Source organism: Acomys minous (assembly GCF_964271855.1).
Source record: "Acomys minous genome assembly, chromosome: 19".
Taxonomy (NCBI): Eukaryota; Metazoa; Chordata; class Mammalia; order Rodentia; family Muridae; genus Acomys; species Acomys minous.
The window spans coordinates 42,519,788-42,534,428 of NC_140499.1; the positions used below are offsets into that span (position 1 = coordinate 42,519,788).

The 14,641-nt window shown below is 46.0% G+C and overlaps 1 protein-coding gene across 1 annotated transcript in view; it reads left to right on the plus strand.

Moving 5' to 3' along the window:
* Positions 1-1,463: 1,463 nt before the first annotated feature.
* Positions 1,464-14,641, plus strand: part of GFM1 (G elongation factor mitochondrial 1) — a 45,668-nt gene continuing 32,490 nt past the window's right edge. Inside the window, exons 1-6 of the mRNA XM_084769445.1 lie at positions 1,464-1,672; positions 3,315-3,467; positions 4,987-5,119; positions 7,348-7,552; positions 9,904-10,020; positions 13,097-13,247. Of these exons, the coding sequence (XP_084625571.1) occupies positions 1,589-1,672; positions 3,315-3,467; positions 4,987-5,119; positions 7,348-7,552; positions 9,904-10,020; positions 13,097-13,247 (843 nt within the window). The 5' untranslated portion in view covers positions 1,464-1,588. The remainder of the gene's footprint in view (positions 1,673-3,314; positions 3,468-4,986; positions 5,120-7,347; positions 7,553-9,903; positions 10,021-13,096; positions 13,248-14,641) is intronic.

The window sequence follows — 14,641 nt, forward strand, 5'->3', positions numbered from 1 at the left end:
TGAGTTAGGCCAATGTTGTTAAATAATAAGGTTCTGACATTTTTTTTTTTACAAGAATGAAAGACATCACTGTGATTTGTCATGTGGTATCGTGAAAGGTATAAAATATAATGAACTACAGGAGAAAGTGCAGGATGTGTGCAGACGTAGAAAAGGGTGAGAGAGCCGTGGAATCTTGTCCAGCAGCGGCAAACTGATGATGAGACTTGATAGGCCGAGGTCAGATGTTAGTGGAGGAGGCCTCCCCTCTCTGAGGACTAGGGGAGGGAGGGGGAAGGAGGGAGGGAGGGAGGGAGGGAGGGTGGGTGGGATTGGGTGGGAGCTACAATCGAGATGTAAAATGAACAACTTAAAAAAAATTTTTAAGCGTATTTTAATCGGTTCGGATACTGAAACACAGCAAAGACAAGGCAAAAAGACCAACCCGGTGCTCATCACAGTAATCATAGGAAGAAATGGCCCCGTTGGGGGCTGGAAACAAAGTGGGAGGGTCTGGGTGTATTCTCAAGGTGGCACCTATAGGATATGCTGGGAGATTTAGATTACAGGAGTCAGCAAGCGGTGCCCAAAATGACTGCCATTTTTGGCTAGGCCAGCCGAAAGAAAGGATACTCTTTTGCTAAGATGGAGACTTGTAAAGAAGGTTTGGGAAAGTTCAGAAGCTCCGTCCTATTAGAAGTGTCAAGTTTTAGATGCCTTTAAAATGTCCAAGTAAGCCGGGCGTGGTGGCGCACGCCTTTAATCCCAGCACTTGGGAGGCAGAGGCAGGTGGATCGCTGTGAGTTCGAGGCCAGCCTGTTCTACAAAGTGAGTCTAGGACAGCCAAGGCTACACAGAGAGACCGTGTCTCCAAAACAAAACAAAACAAAAATGTCCAAGTAGAAGCTCATGGGCACAGTTTTGCAGACGCAAGGGTGTATAGCTACTGGTACTGACGAGCAGTAAATAACGTTCCAAAGAAACTCTATTTGTAATTCAACAATCTTCTGTCACTTCCCCCATATTCTCTGATAGGGTACTAATGTGGACAATCTGTGTACTTCTTCCATTTAAATGGTTATACACATTCCCCCATTGCTATGCAGGTGAAACAACCATGTTTAATTTGCTGCTTTTGTTTCACTTTGTTGAAACAGGGTCTGACTGGCCTGGAACTCTATGTAGACCAGGCCAGCTTGAGATGCGCCTATCTCTGCCTCCGAAATATTCTTATTAAAAAAGTGTGGCACCATTCCCGGTGAATTTTTCTTATATATACAGCGATGATTTTTTTAAAAAATATAATTTTATTTATTTATTTATTTATTTTAAAGACAAAGGGACCACACTACCCGACTAGGTAGTAATGCCACCTCCCTATGGCAATCCACGGCACAAACTGCACTTCCTCCTCCTGACCAGGAGAGGGCGCACTACATCGCTCTCAGACGGAGGGGGCCTTTTCCTTTTCCTTCCTCCAGCCGCCCTCCTGACCTTCCTCCCGGAAGTGCTCCTGCGGCTCGGGTTGCCGGCGTGACTTTGAGCGCTGCCGGCGCTGAGCAGAGTTGAACAGAGAGGGAGCCCTGGAAGTGGCTGTTCCAGACTTGTGATGCGGCTGCTGCGGGTCGCCGCCGCCCTGGGGCACGGGCCGCTCCCTCGGGTCCCTGCCGTCCTGGGCTGGCAGGGGAAGCAGGTACTGGTGCCGGGCGAGCCTTCCAGAGCCCGGCAGGTGGCAAAACCCCTTCCTTACCCGGGGTCTAGAGCGCGGCGGTAGCGACCCCAGCCCCGAAAGCCCCGGGGTATCCGCATGCCAGCCGGGTCTTGCCACCCGCAGGTCTGCGCTGGGATCCTCCCTCCTGATGGGTGTAATCTACCTTCAAGTACCCCGAGTGAAGGTCAGGTGAAAGTTAGTGTCCCGGGGGGGCTCGAGCCCCGGACTTCTGGCTCATCGTCCGGTTCTCTTCTGACTACTGGGTATGGTTGGATGTTCTCAGAGAGAGAGAGCGGGTCATGTTGTTCTGTGATTTGGCGCTCAACTTCCTCGTGCTCTTCTCTCGGGTCATGTTTCCCACTTAGGTGTGTAGATTAAACTTTGAAAGACTTTCGCGTGAGATAGAGAAGAGCAGCCTTTGGTAGATGTGGCCCCTTACCTGGCATGGAGCTCCCGTTTCTTTTCCTGCCAAATGTCCCAGTGGCTTAATCATCCAAGCACTTGTCAACTATCTGCTTTGACACGTTCTCAGTTTCTCTCTTCCCAGAAGTGGTTTCAAAGCGTTTGGATGTGCAGTTTTGAATACAGCCCTCTCCCCACAGTAAGATTAACAGGAACAACCCCTTCCCAAAAAGATACTTCATTGTTTTCATGCAGATGAAGTTGGAAACCTTTTGGGCATTGTGTTGAGGCTGCTGTGTAGCCCCTGTATGTCCATATATACCCTGCAAGCTGTGAACTACAGGGCAGGGAAAGACAGAAAACCCAAGGTACAATTTAATCTAAAACTTGTATTTCATTTCTTCTTTCTGTTTTGGTTTGTTAGTTTGTTTTTGAAACAGGCTTCTCTGTGTAGCCCTGGCTGTCCTGGAATTCACTCTGTAGACCAGGCTGGCCTTGAACTTGGAGATCCTCCTGCTTCTGCCTCCCGAATGCAGGCATGGAAAGCGTGTGCCACCCAAAGAAACTTGTTATTTCTTATTAAAGTGGCCCTTGAGAGGTATAGTTCTGATTTTATGATAGTTAGTGTGTATTTTAACACTATGGTCTGGGGCAAACAAGATGGCTCAGCGTAATACATAAGAGCAGTTGCCAAATATGGCAAACTGAATAACAGTCTTGGGGCCCACACGGTGAAGGGGTGAGAATGGAGTCCTTCAAATTGTCCTTTTGACCTGCGCATGTCTGCTCTTCCATACAAGAGTTCGTTTCCAGCACTCACATGTTTGCTCAGAGCCATCCGTAACTCCAGTTCCAGGGGATCCAGTTCCTTTTCTGACCTCTGGCACCAGGCATGCATGTGGTTAACAGGTGTACATACAAGCAAAATACACACACACACACACACACACACACACACACACACACACACACACACCATGCATGTGGTGCACAGGTGTACATGCAAGCAAAACACACACACAAACCTAAAAGGTTTAAAGCTAACATTTAGCAATAGTATCTGTACTACTTTTGCTTTTGAGAATTATTGGGAATTAAATCCAGGGCTCTGTATATAAGACTCCTTGCATTGAGGTCAAGAAAAAAAAAATCTATAGTTCCCATTTGCCCTGTGATCTCTTAATAAAAGGTGTGTTGGTGAGCTTTTAAAACTGTTTTTCAGGCTAATTGGAAGGCCTACCGATGGTGTTCCTCAGGGACAATTCCCAATGAGAAAATACGAAATATTGGGATCTCGGCTCACATTGATTCGGGGAAGACGACGCTCACAGAGCGGGTGCTGTACTACACTGGCAGAATCTCCGCGATGCATGAGGTGTGTGGCTAATGGCCGCTCCCAGAGCGGTGGTGAACATAATTATAAACGTGTGAGCTTCATAAAACCTTGTTTTAGCATGAAAACCGTAGTCACTGAGGTGTGGTTCTCAACTACCCTAATGCTGTGACCCTTTACTATAGTTCCTCATGGTGTGGTGACCTCCCCAACCATAACATTAATTTCGTCGCTACTTCATAACTGTAATTTTACTACTGCTATGGATCATAATGTAACCGTGTGCTTTCTGACGGTCTTAGGCGACCTCTATGAAAGGGTCGCTGCACCCCAGAGGGGTCGTGCATGACCCACAGGTTGAGAGCGACTGTCATAGGGGGGAGTGTCCTTAGCCAAAGTCAGATGGAGAGGTCAGGCCGGCCAGCTGGAAATGTTACTGTGGGTAATCTCTCTCTAAGTGATCACCGCGAGTCACTGACCCGTACACAGCTCTCACAATAGTCGTAGCCGTTTCAGCGAAGGCTCTTGTGTTTATAATGCTAAACCGAGGTGAGTCTCAGAAGGCGCTGTCGATGCACAAAACCGCAGCTCTCGTCTTAAAGAAATAAAAGAGTTAGTTCTGGAGCCAGGCTGAGTGATCATGGCTCAGAAACACAGATTTGGGTCCTCACAGATTCCATGTTCCAACGTGCAAGCGGTTTCATGGTGACTTGGTAGGTATACCAGAGAGGCCAGACCCATGAGAAAGGGGTGGGGGACGGTTCTATAGGCCCAGGATGCTCTCTGATGACATTCTTAGCTTTAGGAGTGGCAGAAGCTTGTGCTCTGCTAAGTCAATAGCTTATAAGAGGTTTAGCTTATTCCCACATGGTATTACTTAAGATACAGAGCGGGGCAGGGCAAGGCTATTCCAGGTGGTGAAAACTAGCAAAGACAGTTAGCCCCCAAACCTGCAAAACTCCACTCTCTCCACAGTACAGAAGTTTTCCAATGGCCCAGCAGTCTCTGCAGATAGACTCCTCCCAGGAGTTTTGCATTCGCAGCCAGACACAGCTTCTTTTCAGGAATTTCTGTTCAGAGCACTAAATGTAATCTATACTAAAACTATACTTTCCTGCCTGGAAAGCACTATTTTAAATAATGACCCTCAAAGATACTGCCACACCACTGAGTAGCTTAGCTCTCCAGCTTGAACTGTTGCTTAGGTGAAGAGCAGCTGTTAAAGCACACACTTAAAAAGCTGACCACTACCTTTTTTTTTGCCTCAGAGTCCAAGTGGAACAGAACTGAGAGGTCAGCTGCCTGAATATGGTCAGTTCATAGCCAGCAGCCAGCAGGACAGGGGAAAGAGACGGTTGCCTCAAATGCTTGTCAGCTACAAGCATGGTAGCCGAGGCAGGAAACGCATCATCAGCTATCAGTGTTATGAAGTGATGTGCCCATAGGGTTAGGCTTCTCTTGCGGTTGTGTACACAAGCTCTGTTTTCCTGTTCCGTTTCAGTAAAGACTTCTTTCTTGGGGTGAAGGACATAAAAGTCTGCATTTTTGTGCTCATGCTCAGGTGAAAGGGAAAGATGGAGTCGGTGCTGTCATGGATTCCATGGAGCTAGAGAGACAGCGAGGAATCACTATTCAGTCCGCCGCCACCTACACCATGTGGAAAGACGTCAATATCAACATTATAGATACTCCAGGTAAGCGGGCGCTTTGTCCTGTAGGCTCTCCGGGCAGCAGTATATGTGGTCCTTTCTTCTGCTATGTCCCGGTTCATCTCTGAGTATCACATTCTAAAAGTAGAAACTGACTCGCTACCAGGTTCGGGACTTAAAGCATGTCACCAGCAGGTTGCTTCGTTGAAAAACAACACGAGAAGGGCTCTCGCCTTTACCGTACTCTGGCATTCCCTCGTTCCTATAGAAGTCATGCTGTTGGGCCTTGGCCCTGATGCTGGCTGCGGGAAGATGGTGACATGAGGATTCCGCGTTATAGTGTAAAGAAGTGTAATGAGCAGAGATGGGAAACTGTTAACAATGCCCCGGTTGGATAGGTTTATGTCAACTTGTCAGATTGCCTGTAGGTGTGTTTGTAGGGCATTTTATTGATTACTAATTGATAGAGGGCCAGGCCCCCCCAGCCCCCTCCCCGTGTGCACACAGGTGGTCCTGAGACATATAGGACAGTGGGCTGAGCAAGCCAGTGAGCAGCCTGTATGGTTTCTGCTTTAGTTCCTGTATCCAGGTTCTGCCTTGGGTTCCTACGTCACTTCCCTTAGGATGGACTGTCGCTTATAAGCCAGATAAAACCTTTTAACCCCAAACTGCAGTGTTTGATCAAATAAATAGCAGACTGGCTAATACAGAACCTGGTACAGGTCGTAGTTGCTGCTGTGACAGACCTGCCTGGCCGTGTTGGTTTTGGAGAGGGTTGTGGAGGAACTTTGGAACTTGGAGCTGAGAAAGGTGTCAAGTGCTGAGAAAGTAGGACTGCTGAAAGGGCCGGTGATGAGGGGCCGAGACTGTATCAGGGCCTCTTGTGTGGTATTTTGAACTAAGAATATATGGTGTCTGGTGAGCTGGGGTGTGGTTAGTAAGCTTCGCTGAGACGGTTGATGGAGGTCAGCTGGAGGTGAGACGTTAGCCATACTTAGGAAGAGACCAGCATCACCGAGGTGCAATCTGGGAGTATTTCCCCAGGGTAAGCACACAGAAGCTGCGCTATTGAGGGGAAGCCAAGGTTGCATGTCGCTGCCAGCAGCTGAACATGGTGCTGTGTAAGAGTCATCCGGTTAGTACTGGTTTTGAAGCCATGAGGGGGCCTTGGAGAGCAGCTGAGGCTTGGCCCTGTGAGCGGCCATTGGTGTGTGTGCAGCCTCAGTCACAGTAGAAGACTCGGGATTGACAGGGTCATGGAGAAGTTGAGGCTCGGCATCGTGTGATACTGTTAGCCCTGAAGAGCTCCTAGGAGAGTCTATGGCTAAAGGTGCAGCTGGTTTTTATGGAACCCCAGAATTTTGGAGGTTCCAGTACAGTGGGGTGAACACCAAGGGCAGCAGGCAGCTGTGGAGTGAGCTGGCCTGAACCCAGAGAGACGCTGTGTGTGTTGTGGATGGCAGATCAGAGAGGTGGGGCTGCCCCAACCTTCGGAAGGAGTATGTTGTTGAATTGTGGGTTTGCTTTGCTTTGATTGTGACTGTGCCCTGGCTCTTCCCTCTTGGAGTAAGAATGCTTTTAACTTGTTTTTTTGTTTGTGTTTTTTTTTTCCAGAAACCCACAGCTATGATTGGATACTTAAGAGAGTCTTTAGACTTCTAAAAGAGACACTGGGTTTTTTAAAGACTGAGACTTTCAAGGTTATGTTTTATATTGTGAGACTAATATTAATATGAGGTCTTGAGGATAAACAAGAAAGGAAAGGTTATTGTTCAAGGTTGATGTATTGAGAAAAAAAAGTTGACAGAGGGGGAAAAAGATCGTTGTATGGGTATGCGAGGTTGACAAGGGATCAATCGTCTTGGTTTGGTTTTTTGTCACCTTGAGAGAAGCTAGAGTCAAGGGGAACAGAAACTTCAATTGTGAAGGTCCCTGCAACATGCTGCGTGCAGGACCTCTGTGGGGGCATTTCTTAGTTGCTAAGGGGTAGGAAGGCCCAGCCCCCTGGCTTGTTACCCCTAGACAAGTGGTCTTGGGTCATATGAGGAAGTGTGCGGAGCTAGCCATGAGGAGCAAGTGAGTGGGCAGCCATGATCCTGGCTTCCGATCCTGTCTTAAGTACCGATGGTGGGCGGTGCATGCATGTCAAGTAAACCCTGTAGTCCCCATGTTGGTTTTGGTCCGTGTTTTATCACAGCAGTGGGAACCTAACAAGGACACATGGTTTGTATATTTAACATGTAAAGCCCTGCCGTACTGCTTGCCTCTCCTAGGCCACGTGGACTTCACAATAGAAGTGGAGAGGGCCCTGCGGGTGCTGGATGGCGCAGTCCTTGTGCTCTGCGCTGTTGGTGGAGTGCAGTGCCAGACCCTGACTGTCAGCCGTCAGATGAAGCGCTACAACGTCCCCTTCTTAACCTTCATCAACAAGCTGGACCGAATGGGCTCCAACCCAGCCAGGGCCCTTCAGCAGATGAGGTACTGAGCCTCGGGTGTGCGGGACCCGGCAGCCAGGACAGTTGATGCAGTTACTCAACTGTATCCTGAAGGTTTAGTCCTGAAAGCCTGCGTGTCTTAGTAAATGGAGCCCAGCATCTGTGGTTTAATTTACCCTGTGGCTCATCAGCTGCCTTCTCTGTGAAATGGGAGAATGTGTCTTGTATTTCTGGGGTGCCAGATGGTTCCAGAAAGCAGGTTGTGCTGCTGTGCCGCTGTGGGGGAAGCTGGAGGTGCAGGAGGAGCTTCCTGGTCTTGACAGATGTAGCAGACATAGCTGTCATGGCCCTGTCAGACTTTACGCAGCAGGGCTGATGGGTGGAGGCTGAAACCTTTGTGGTAGTAAACGCCTAGGAGTGGCATATCTGATGACAACGGTCTGACGGAGGATGTGCTTGCAAATGTGGAAGTGAGGTTTATCGTCTTTGTGTGTTTGAAATATTTTCTTGGTACAAGTAAACATATTTTGGGTCCTTATCTTACTAGTGGTTGCTAGCCAATGAACTCCGCCAGCTCTTCCGATTTCTGAGAACCTTCTCTTTCTGCGTGACTTGATGACTTTGGTTCATTATCTGACTCCTGTTTGTCTTTTCTCAGTTTGGAACTCTTGGGAAGCAGATTTTGGGACTTCTGGACCTGGCCGTCATGTGTTCTCTTCTGTCATACTTTCTCTCCCTCTTGTGCACTGGCTCATAAGAGAACCCTTATTGATTGACTGATTGATTGTTACTGTGTGTGTGGAACATATGTGTGGGTGGTGAGTGTGTGTGCACATCCATGCCACTCACACGTGGGCATCCATGGGCAGCTGTGTGCTTTGAGTCGCCTTCCACCTTCACATGGGCTCCAGGGCTGCATTTTCAGTTATCAAGCTTTTATGGCACGTGTCTTTCTTAGCAACTGAGCAGTCATATTGATTAGTTTTGAATATTAAGTTTTACTCAAGAATTTGATGGTCTTCTGTGTCTTTCCTGTTCCTTAGCCATTTAAAAATATTCAGCAATTCTATAGCTAATTTCCATATTCTTTTCATAGAAGTACTTTTCAAATGTCTAAGTTTGGTTTGGGAATGTCGTTGGGTAGCCAAGCACTTGCCTAGTACGTGTCAGGCCTTGGTTTAATCCTAGCACTACAAAATCTTGATTTTTTTTTCTTTCCTCTGGTAACTCTTGGATATTAATACGTTTCTTTAAAAACTATTTTTATGAGCCTGGAAAGATGGCTCAATGGTTAAGAGCCCTGGCTGCTCTTCCGGAGGACCTGGTTCAATTCCCCAGCAACCACATGGTAGCTCACAACTGTCTGTAACTCTGGTCCCAGGGCATCTGGCACCCTCACACGGACATTACATGTAGGCAAAACACCACATAAAAGTAAATAAATCTTTCAAAAAAATACACATATATAGACTTTTACTTGTGTGTATGTGTATTTGTGTAAGTGTACCGTATGTGTGGATGTCCAGGGAGCCGAGAAGGAGGTCTTGGGTCTCCTGGAGCTGGAGTTACAAGCAGTTGTTAACTCCCTGACAGGTGCTGGGGGGAAAATTCGGGTCCTCTAGAGGAGCCGCAGGTGCTCTTAACCTCCCAGCCACCTTTCCAGCCTCGGACACGAGCAGTGTAAGCTCTTGGCTTTCTTCAGCACTAGTAGTTCTTAGCTCTGTGCTAAGGAGACCTAATCTGTCTGTCTGTCTTATCTACCTACCTACTTTATCTATCTATCTATCTATCTATCTATCTATCTATCTATCTATCTATCCTGCAGTCTGTTCAGCGCGTGTGCCTACCTGTGGGCGGAGGGGAGCCTTTGAGCACTCCCCGTGAACGGCTGTCTTTCTGTCACAAGGTTTAAGAATGAGCACTAGGTTTTCTGTCCCACTGTCTTTTAATTTCCTGGCCTCTGCAGTTGATTGTCTTCTGGATGAGTGTGTTTAGGCATCTGGGCTAGAGGATTATTTGCCATTCTTCCTTATCTGGATGTGGTTGGTGTTTTTTAGTTTCTTGTTCTGCTTCAGCTGCCTGTGTCTCTTTTCCTCACCTGCCTCTCTTGCACTTCTCACTTCTCTGATGTCTGCCATTTTTTTAAAGATACAGTATTTTGCCTGCGTGTACTCCTGCCCCCCAGAAGAGGGCACTAAATCTCATTGTAGATGGTTATGAGCCAGCATGTGGTTGCTGGGAATTGAACTCAAGACGTTTGGAAGAACAGTGCTCTTAACCTCTGAGCCATCTCTCCAGCCCCCTGCCATTTTTTAAAATTTTGTTTTGTTTTTGCCTTTTGTCATTTCAAAATAATTTTGAGAGAAGAGATAAACAAGCATTTCTGTTTTTCAGATCCAAACTAAACCACAATGCAGCGTTCGTGCAAATACCCATTGGTTTGGAGGGTGATTTTGAGGGTGTCATAGACCTCATTGAGGAGCGAGCTGTTTACTTTGACGGAGACTTTGGGTAAGTGCTAAAATACACGACTAAAATCTTATATTTTGAAAAACATCAAAGAAAAGGATGACATAGACTAATCTTTTCAAATGTGCCTAAATGCTATTCTTTCAGGTGATTCTAATAACTTAAAATTAACTGTTCTTAGTCAGCCTGCATTCTAGAGAGGGGACACATCACATCACTTTATGTTGTGCATGCATGAGCCCCACCCCCTATTTTTCTAAGGTCTTCACTTGGGTTGGAAATTACTGTATTGTGCTGGGGGTGTCGCTCAGTGGGAGAGCGGAGCTTGACTTCAATCACTATCCTGCCTCAGCCCCCCAAGTGCTGGGACTACAGGTGTGTGCCGCCACCCTACGGGAGGAGCCTTCAGTTCTCACTAGAGACGTTTCTTTCCTTTCACTTGTTCATTTCATTTTGTAGGCTCCTAGAGTTGCGCTTTTTTTTTTTTTTTTTTTAAAGACTGGGTTTTTCTACCTAGCTCTGGCTGTCCTGGAACTCACTATGTAGATCAGGCTGTTCTTGAACTCATAGAGATCCACCTGCCTCTGCTTCCCAAGTGCTAGGATCAAAAGCATGTGCCACTACACCTGGCTTAAAGTTGCACATATATATCCTGAGATATAAGTTAATAAGGTATAAATTTATAAGTTATAAATGCTTCTCTGACATACTTCATAAGATTACAAAATTAAAACATTAATACGTAGAGACTGGGGAAGTGGCCTATAAGTCAGGTGCCTTCCTCAAAAGTTCAGGGCCTGAATATGAATTTCTAGTCTCTATTTAAAAGCCTGGATGACCCCAGTCCTGGGGGATGGAGGCAGGTGGACCCCTGTCTTATTAAGCAATCAGTCTACCTAGCCACGTTAAGAGTTCAGGATTCATGAATGACCCTGTGTGAGAAAATAAGACGGAGGGACTGGGGAGTTGGCTCGGGAGTTCAGGGCACTCAGCCTCTGCAGAGGACGTGGGCTCAATTCCCAGCACTGTGGCTCACAAATATCCACAATTCCAGTCCGTGGGATCTGACCTGCGTGGGTACCAGGCGTGCATGTGGTGCACAGCCATCCATGTGAGCAAACATCCTTATGCATGAAATAAAAGTCTAAAAAAGAAAGTCATAATTGTACTAAAACAAAACACCTGCAGGGCTTGCTAAGGCACATTCCTGGGTTTTCCTGCATGGTCATGATTCAGTAAATCCAAGCCAGGGAATAAAACTTGTATTTCTGGAGATGCCTGAGGATATGTAGATAACAGTGCATTTACACATTGCAGTTTGAATAACAGTGATCTAGACAGTGTAGGAGTCAGAGTCCTTGTCTCTAAGAAAGGTCCCAGTGGCTCCCCCAAGGCTCCTTTCTGAGGGATTTTCTGCTAAACTGCTGAAGACCATCTGACCTCTTGAAAATTCTGTTGATCATAATCATACTTATCAGAATATTGCCATCTCTAGTAAGGGTGCTTATATGGTTTTTTTGTTTGTTTGTTTGCTTGTCTTTTGAGACAAGGTCTCACTGTGTAGCTTTGGCTGGCCTTGAACTCTGCCTACCTCTGCTCCTGTGCTGGGATTAAAAATGTGGGGCACCACAATGGGCCCTAGGTAGTTTACTCTTTTCCTACAAGTAGCAAAGCTAACCACACAAAGTTTTATTTAGAATACCCCGATTTGGAGTAAGAAATGGACCGAGCATAATGCACTCTTCACCCTTAGCAGCCGTTCTCAGCCTTCCCAAGGCTGCCACCTTTTGAGACAGTCCCTCACTCATGTTGTACTGAGGCTCAACCATACAGTTATTTTTGTTGCTACTTCATAACCCTACTTTTGCTCCTGTTGTGAATTGTAAATATCCGGCATGCAGGATATCTGATACATGACCCACAAAGGGGTGAAGACCCACATGTTGAGAACCGCTCATCTAGGGGCTGAACAGGAGAGAATTAAAACACCAGCGGTGATAACAGAAAGGTGTAACTGCCCGATAGGTAACAAACATCAGTCCTGTGCGTTTCCGGCCACTGGTTTCTAATGGAAAGGCAGAGCTGAGAGCGCAAGTCTGTCATCCTAGCACGTAGAGGCTGAGCCAGGAGCAAGACTAAGGCCAGCACACAGCAGGATTCTGCTTCAAACGCCCCACAAATCCCCCCCTCCGGCCCCCCAATGAAGACAGGTGGTGTGCTTCAGACTAGACAAAAGGCTTTTGTGACTTAAAGCCTTCAGATCTTACTTCCCTTGTTTACAGAATTTCCAGAAGCTTAGGCTTCAGACAGGGTTTGAAACTAGGTTTCTCATCAAAAAGTGCTACTTTTTCTTACAGTGTGCTTGTTTGCGGATCTCTAGTTTATGCTGCTGTAACGCGAGTATTAAATAGACGGGGTTTTCTTTTCTCTTGTTTTCCAGTTAGATGGCAGTAAAAATAGGCCTGTGGCCACACTGAAAAGAATTTGAATCCTTTCTTTAATTCATAACTTTTCTAAGTTGCTTTTTTTTTTTTTTTTTTTTTTTTTTTTTGAGACAGGGTCTCTGTGTAGTCCTGGCTGGCCTGGAACTTGCCACGTACACCAGGCTGTTTTTGAGCTCACAGAGGTCTGCCTGCCTCTACCTTCTCAACGCTGGGATCAAAGGTGTGCCACCACACTTGGTTCCTAAGTCGCAGTTTTGACCTTGTGTTCTGTGGCTCCTTTTAACCTCTAGAATAAGATGAGCCAGTTTGTATTAAATTGGGAAGGACTTTATCTTTGATCATATATCATTCTTAAAAACTTGATATGCAGAAAAATAATCTATGTTCCCTTTTATAACATCAAGGCTGCTGCTTTGTTTCCCTGGTAGCAGACTGTGCTGGGTTAGGCTCTTCTGGTCGCTGGTGTCCTTGACCAGGTTCCACTGAAGTGTTCCTGCTCACTGTTTGTCTGAATGGTGACAATTCATGTTGCCTTCTTGGCTGCTTGAGTGCAGATGCCCCAGAGCTCTTAGCAGCGTCAACAAAACCCCTTGGCTGGTAGCCACACTTCTGCTGTTTTATATGTTTAACTGAACAGTCCTAGGGTTTCTAAAGTACAGTATTCTTTTTCCTAGTCAGGTTGTTCGGTATGGCGAGATTCCAGCAGACTTGAGGGCCGCAGCAGCTGACCACCGGCAGGAACTAATTGAATGTGTGGCTAATTCAGATGAGCAGCTCGGTGAGCTGTTCCTGGAAGAAAAAGTCCCCTCAGTTTCTGATTTAAAGGCAAGTGCTCTCAAAATACATCTTTTTAAAAACATTTTTTAAATGTTTTGCCTGTATGCAGTGCCTTTGGAGGCCAGAAGAGGGCGTTATATCCCTGGAATTGGAGTTGCAGATGATCGTGAATAGCCATGTGGGTGCTAGGATTTGAACCATGGTCTTCTGGAAAAATAGCCAGTGCTCTTAACCGATGAGCCACCTCTTTAGTCTCTCAAAATAAATCTTATATACTAAAAAAAGGATTGATTTGGGGCCAGAGAACATAATTCTTTTGTTAATGATCTTTCTTATTAAAATCTGAGTAAAAATATTTGACTTTTATGGAAGTTACTTTTGAGTAAACATTTCCCCAAAGGAGATAATCAGGTATCAGTGTGTGAAAAGATGTTCTCCAGTGCTAACTAGAAACATGCAAATCAAAGCCATAGTGAGATATGTTCATGTCAAGAAGATGGATGTTATTTCAGACTGACCAACCAACTAGCGAAAGAAACAGAAAGCCCAGAAAGCATGTATCAATGCAGATGTGGGGCAGATCAGACCCTCTGCCTTCCTGTAGAAATGCAACAAACCAACACTGTGGGAAACAGGATGGCTGTCTCTCGCTGGAGGCACACCCTGAGAAAGAGGGGTCCCATCTGGTTTAATTTTTTTTTTTTTTAAGTTTTACTTTTCATTATTATGTATACAGTGTTCTGCCTGCACATGCACCTGCAGGCCAGAAGAGGGCATCAGATCACATTATAGATGGTTGTGAGCCACCATGTGGTTGCTGGGAATTGAACTCAGGACCTCTGGAAGAGCAGTCAGTGCCCTTAACCTCTGAGCCATCTCTCCAGCCCCCCCATCTGGTTTAATTGTACCCCACAACTCCAGAAACACTATCCACAACAGTCAAAGAGGAGACACAACCCTTTAATGAATGTTCATTAAAAATGAATGGATGTATAAAAATTATCGGTCTGTACATAAAAATACTTTTTATTTCAGAAAATTTTGAGGAATGTAACAACGTAAATGAGCTATGAATACATTTTAGTGCCAAACTTCTAAGATAATTCTGCTTATGTGCTATAGCAAGAGTAGTTAAATGTATAGAAAGTAGATTATTGAGCTGAGTGCGGTGGCCCCAGGCCTGGAGTTCAGTACCTGGGAGGCTGAGATAGGCCAATTCCTACTAGTTCAGGGTTATCCTGGGCTACATAGTGAGTAGCCTAGTCTGTGGAGTAAATACTCTGTCTCAAAAACACAAAAATAAGTAAAGTGATTACATGGGTTGTTGGCCTTGATTTCAGGGAGTTATTGTTTTAATTGGAGAATATGAAAGTTTGAAGATGGATAATGATAAGCACGGTATAGCATTATGAATGTACAGAATGTTACTGACTTATATGCTT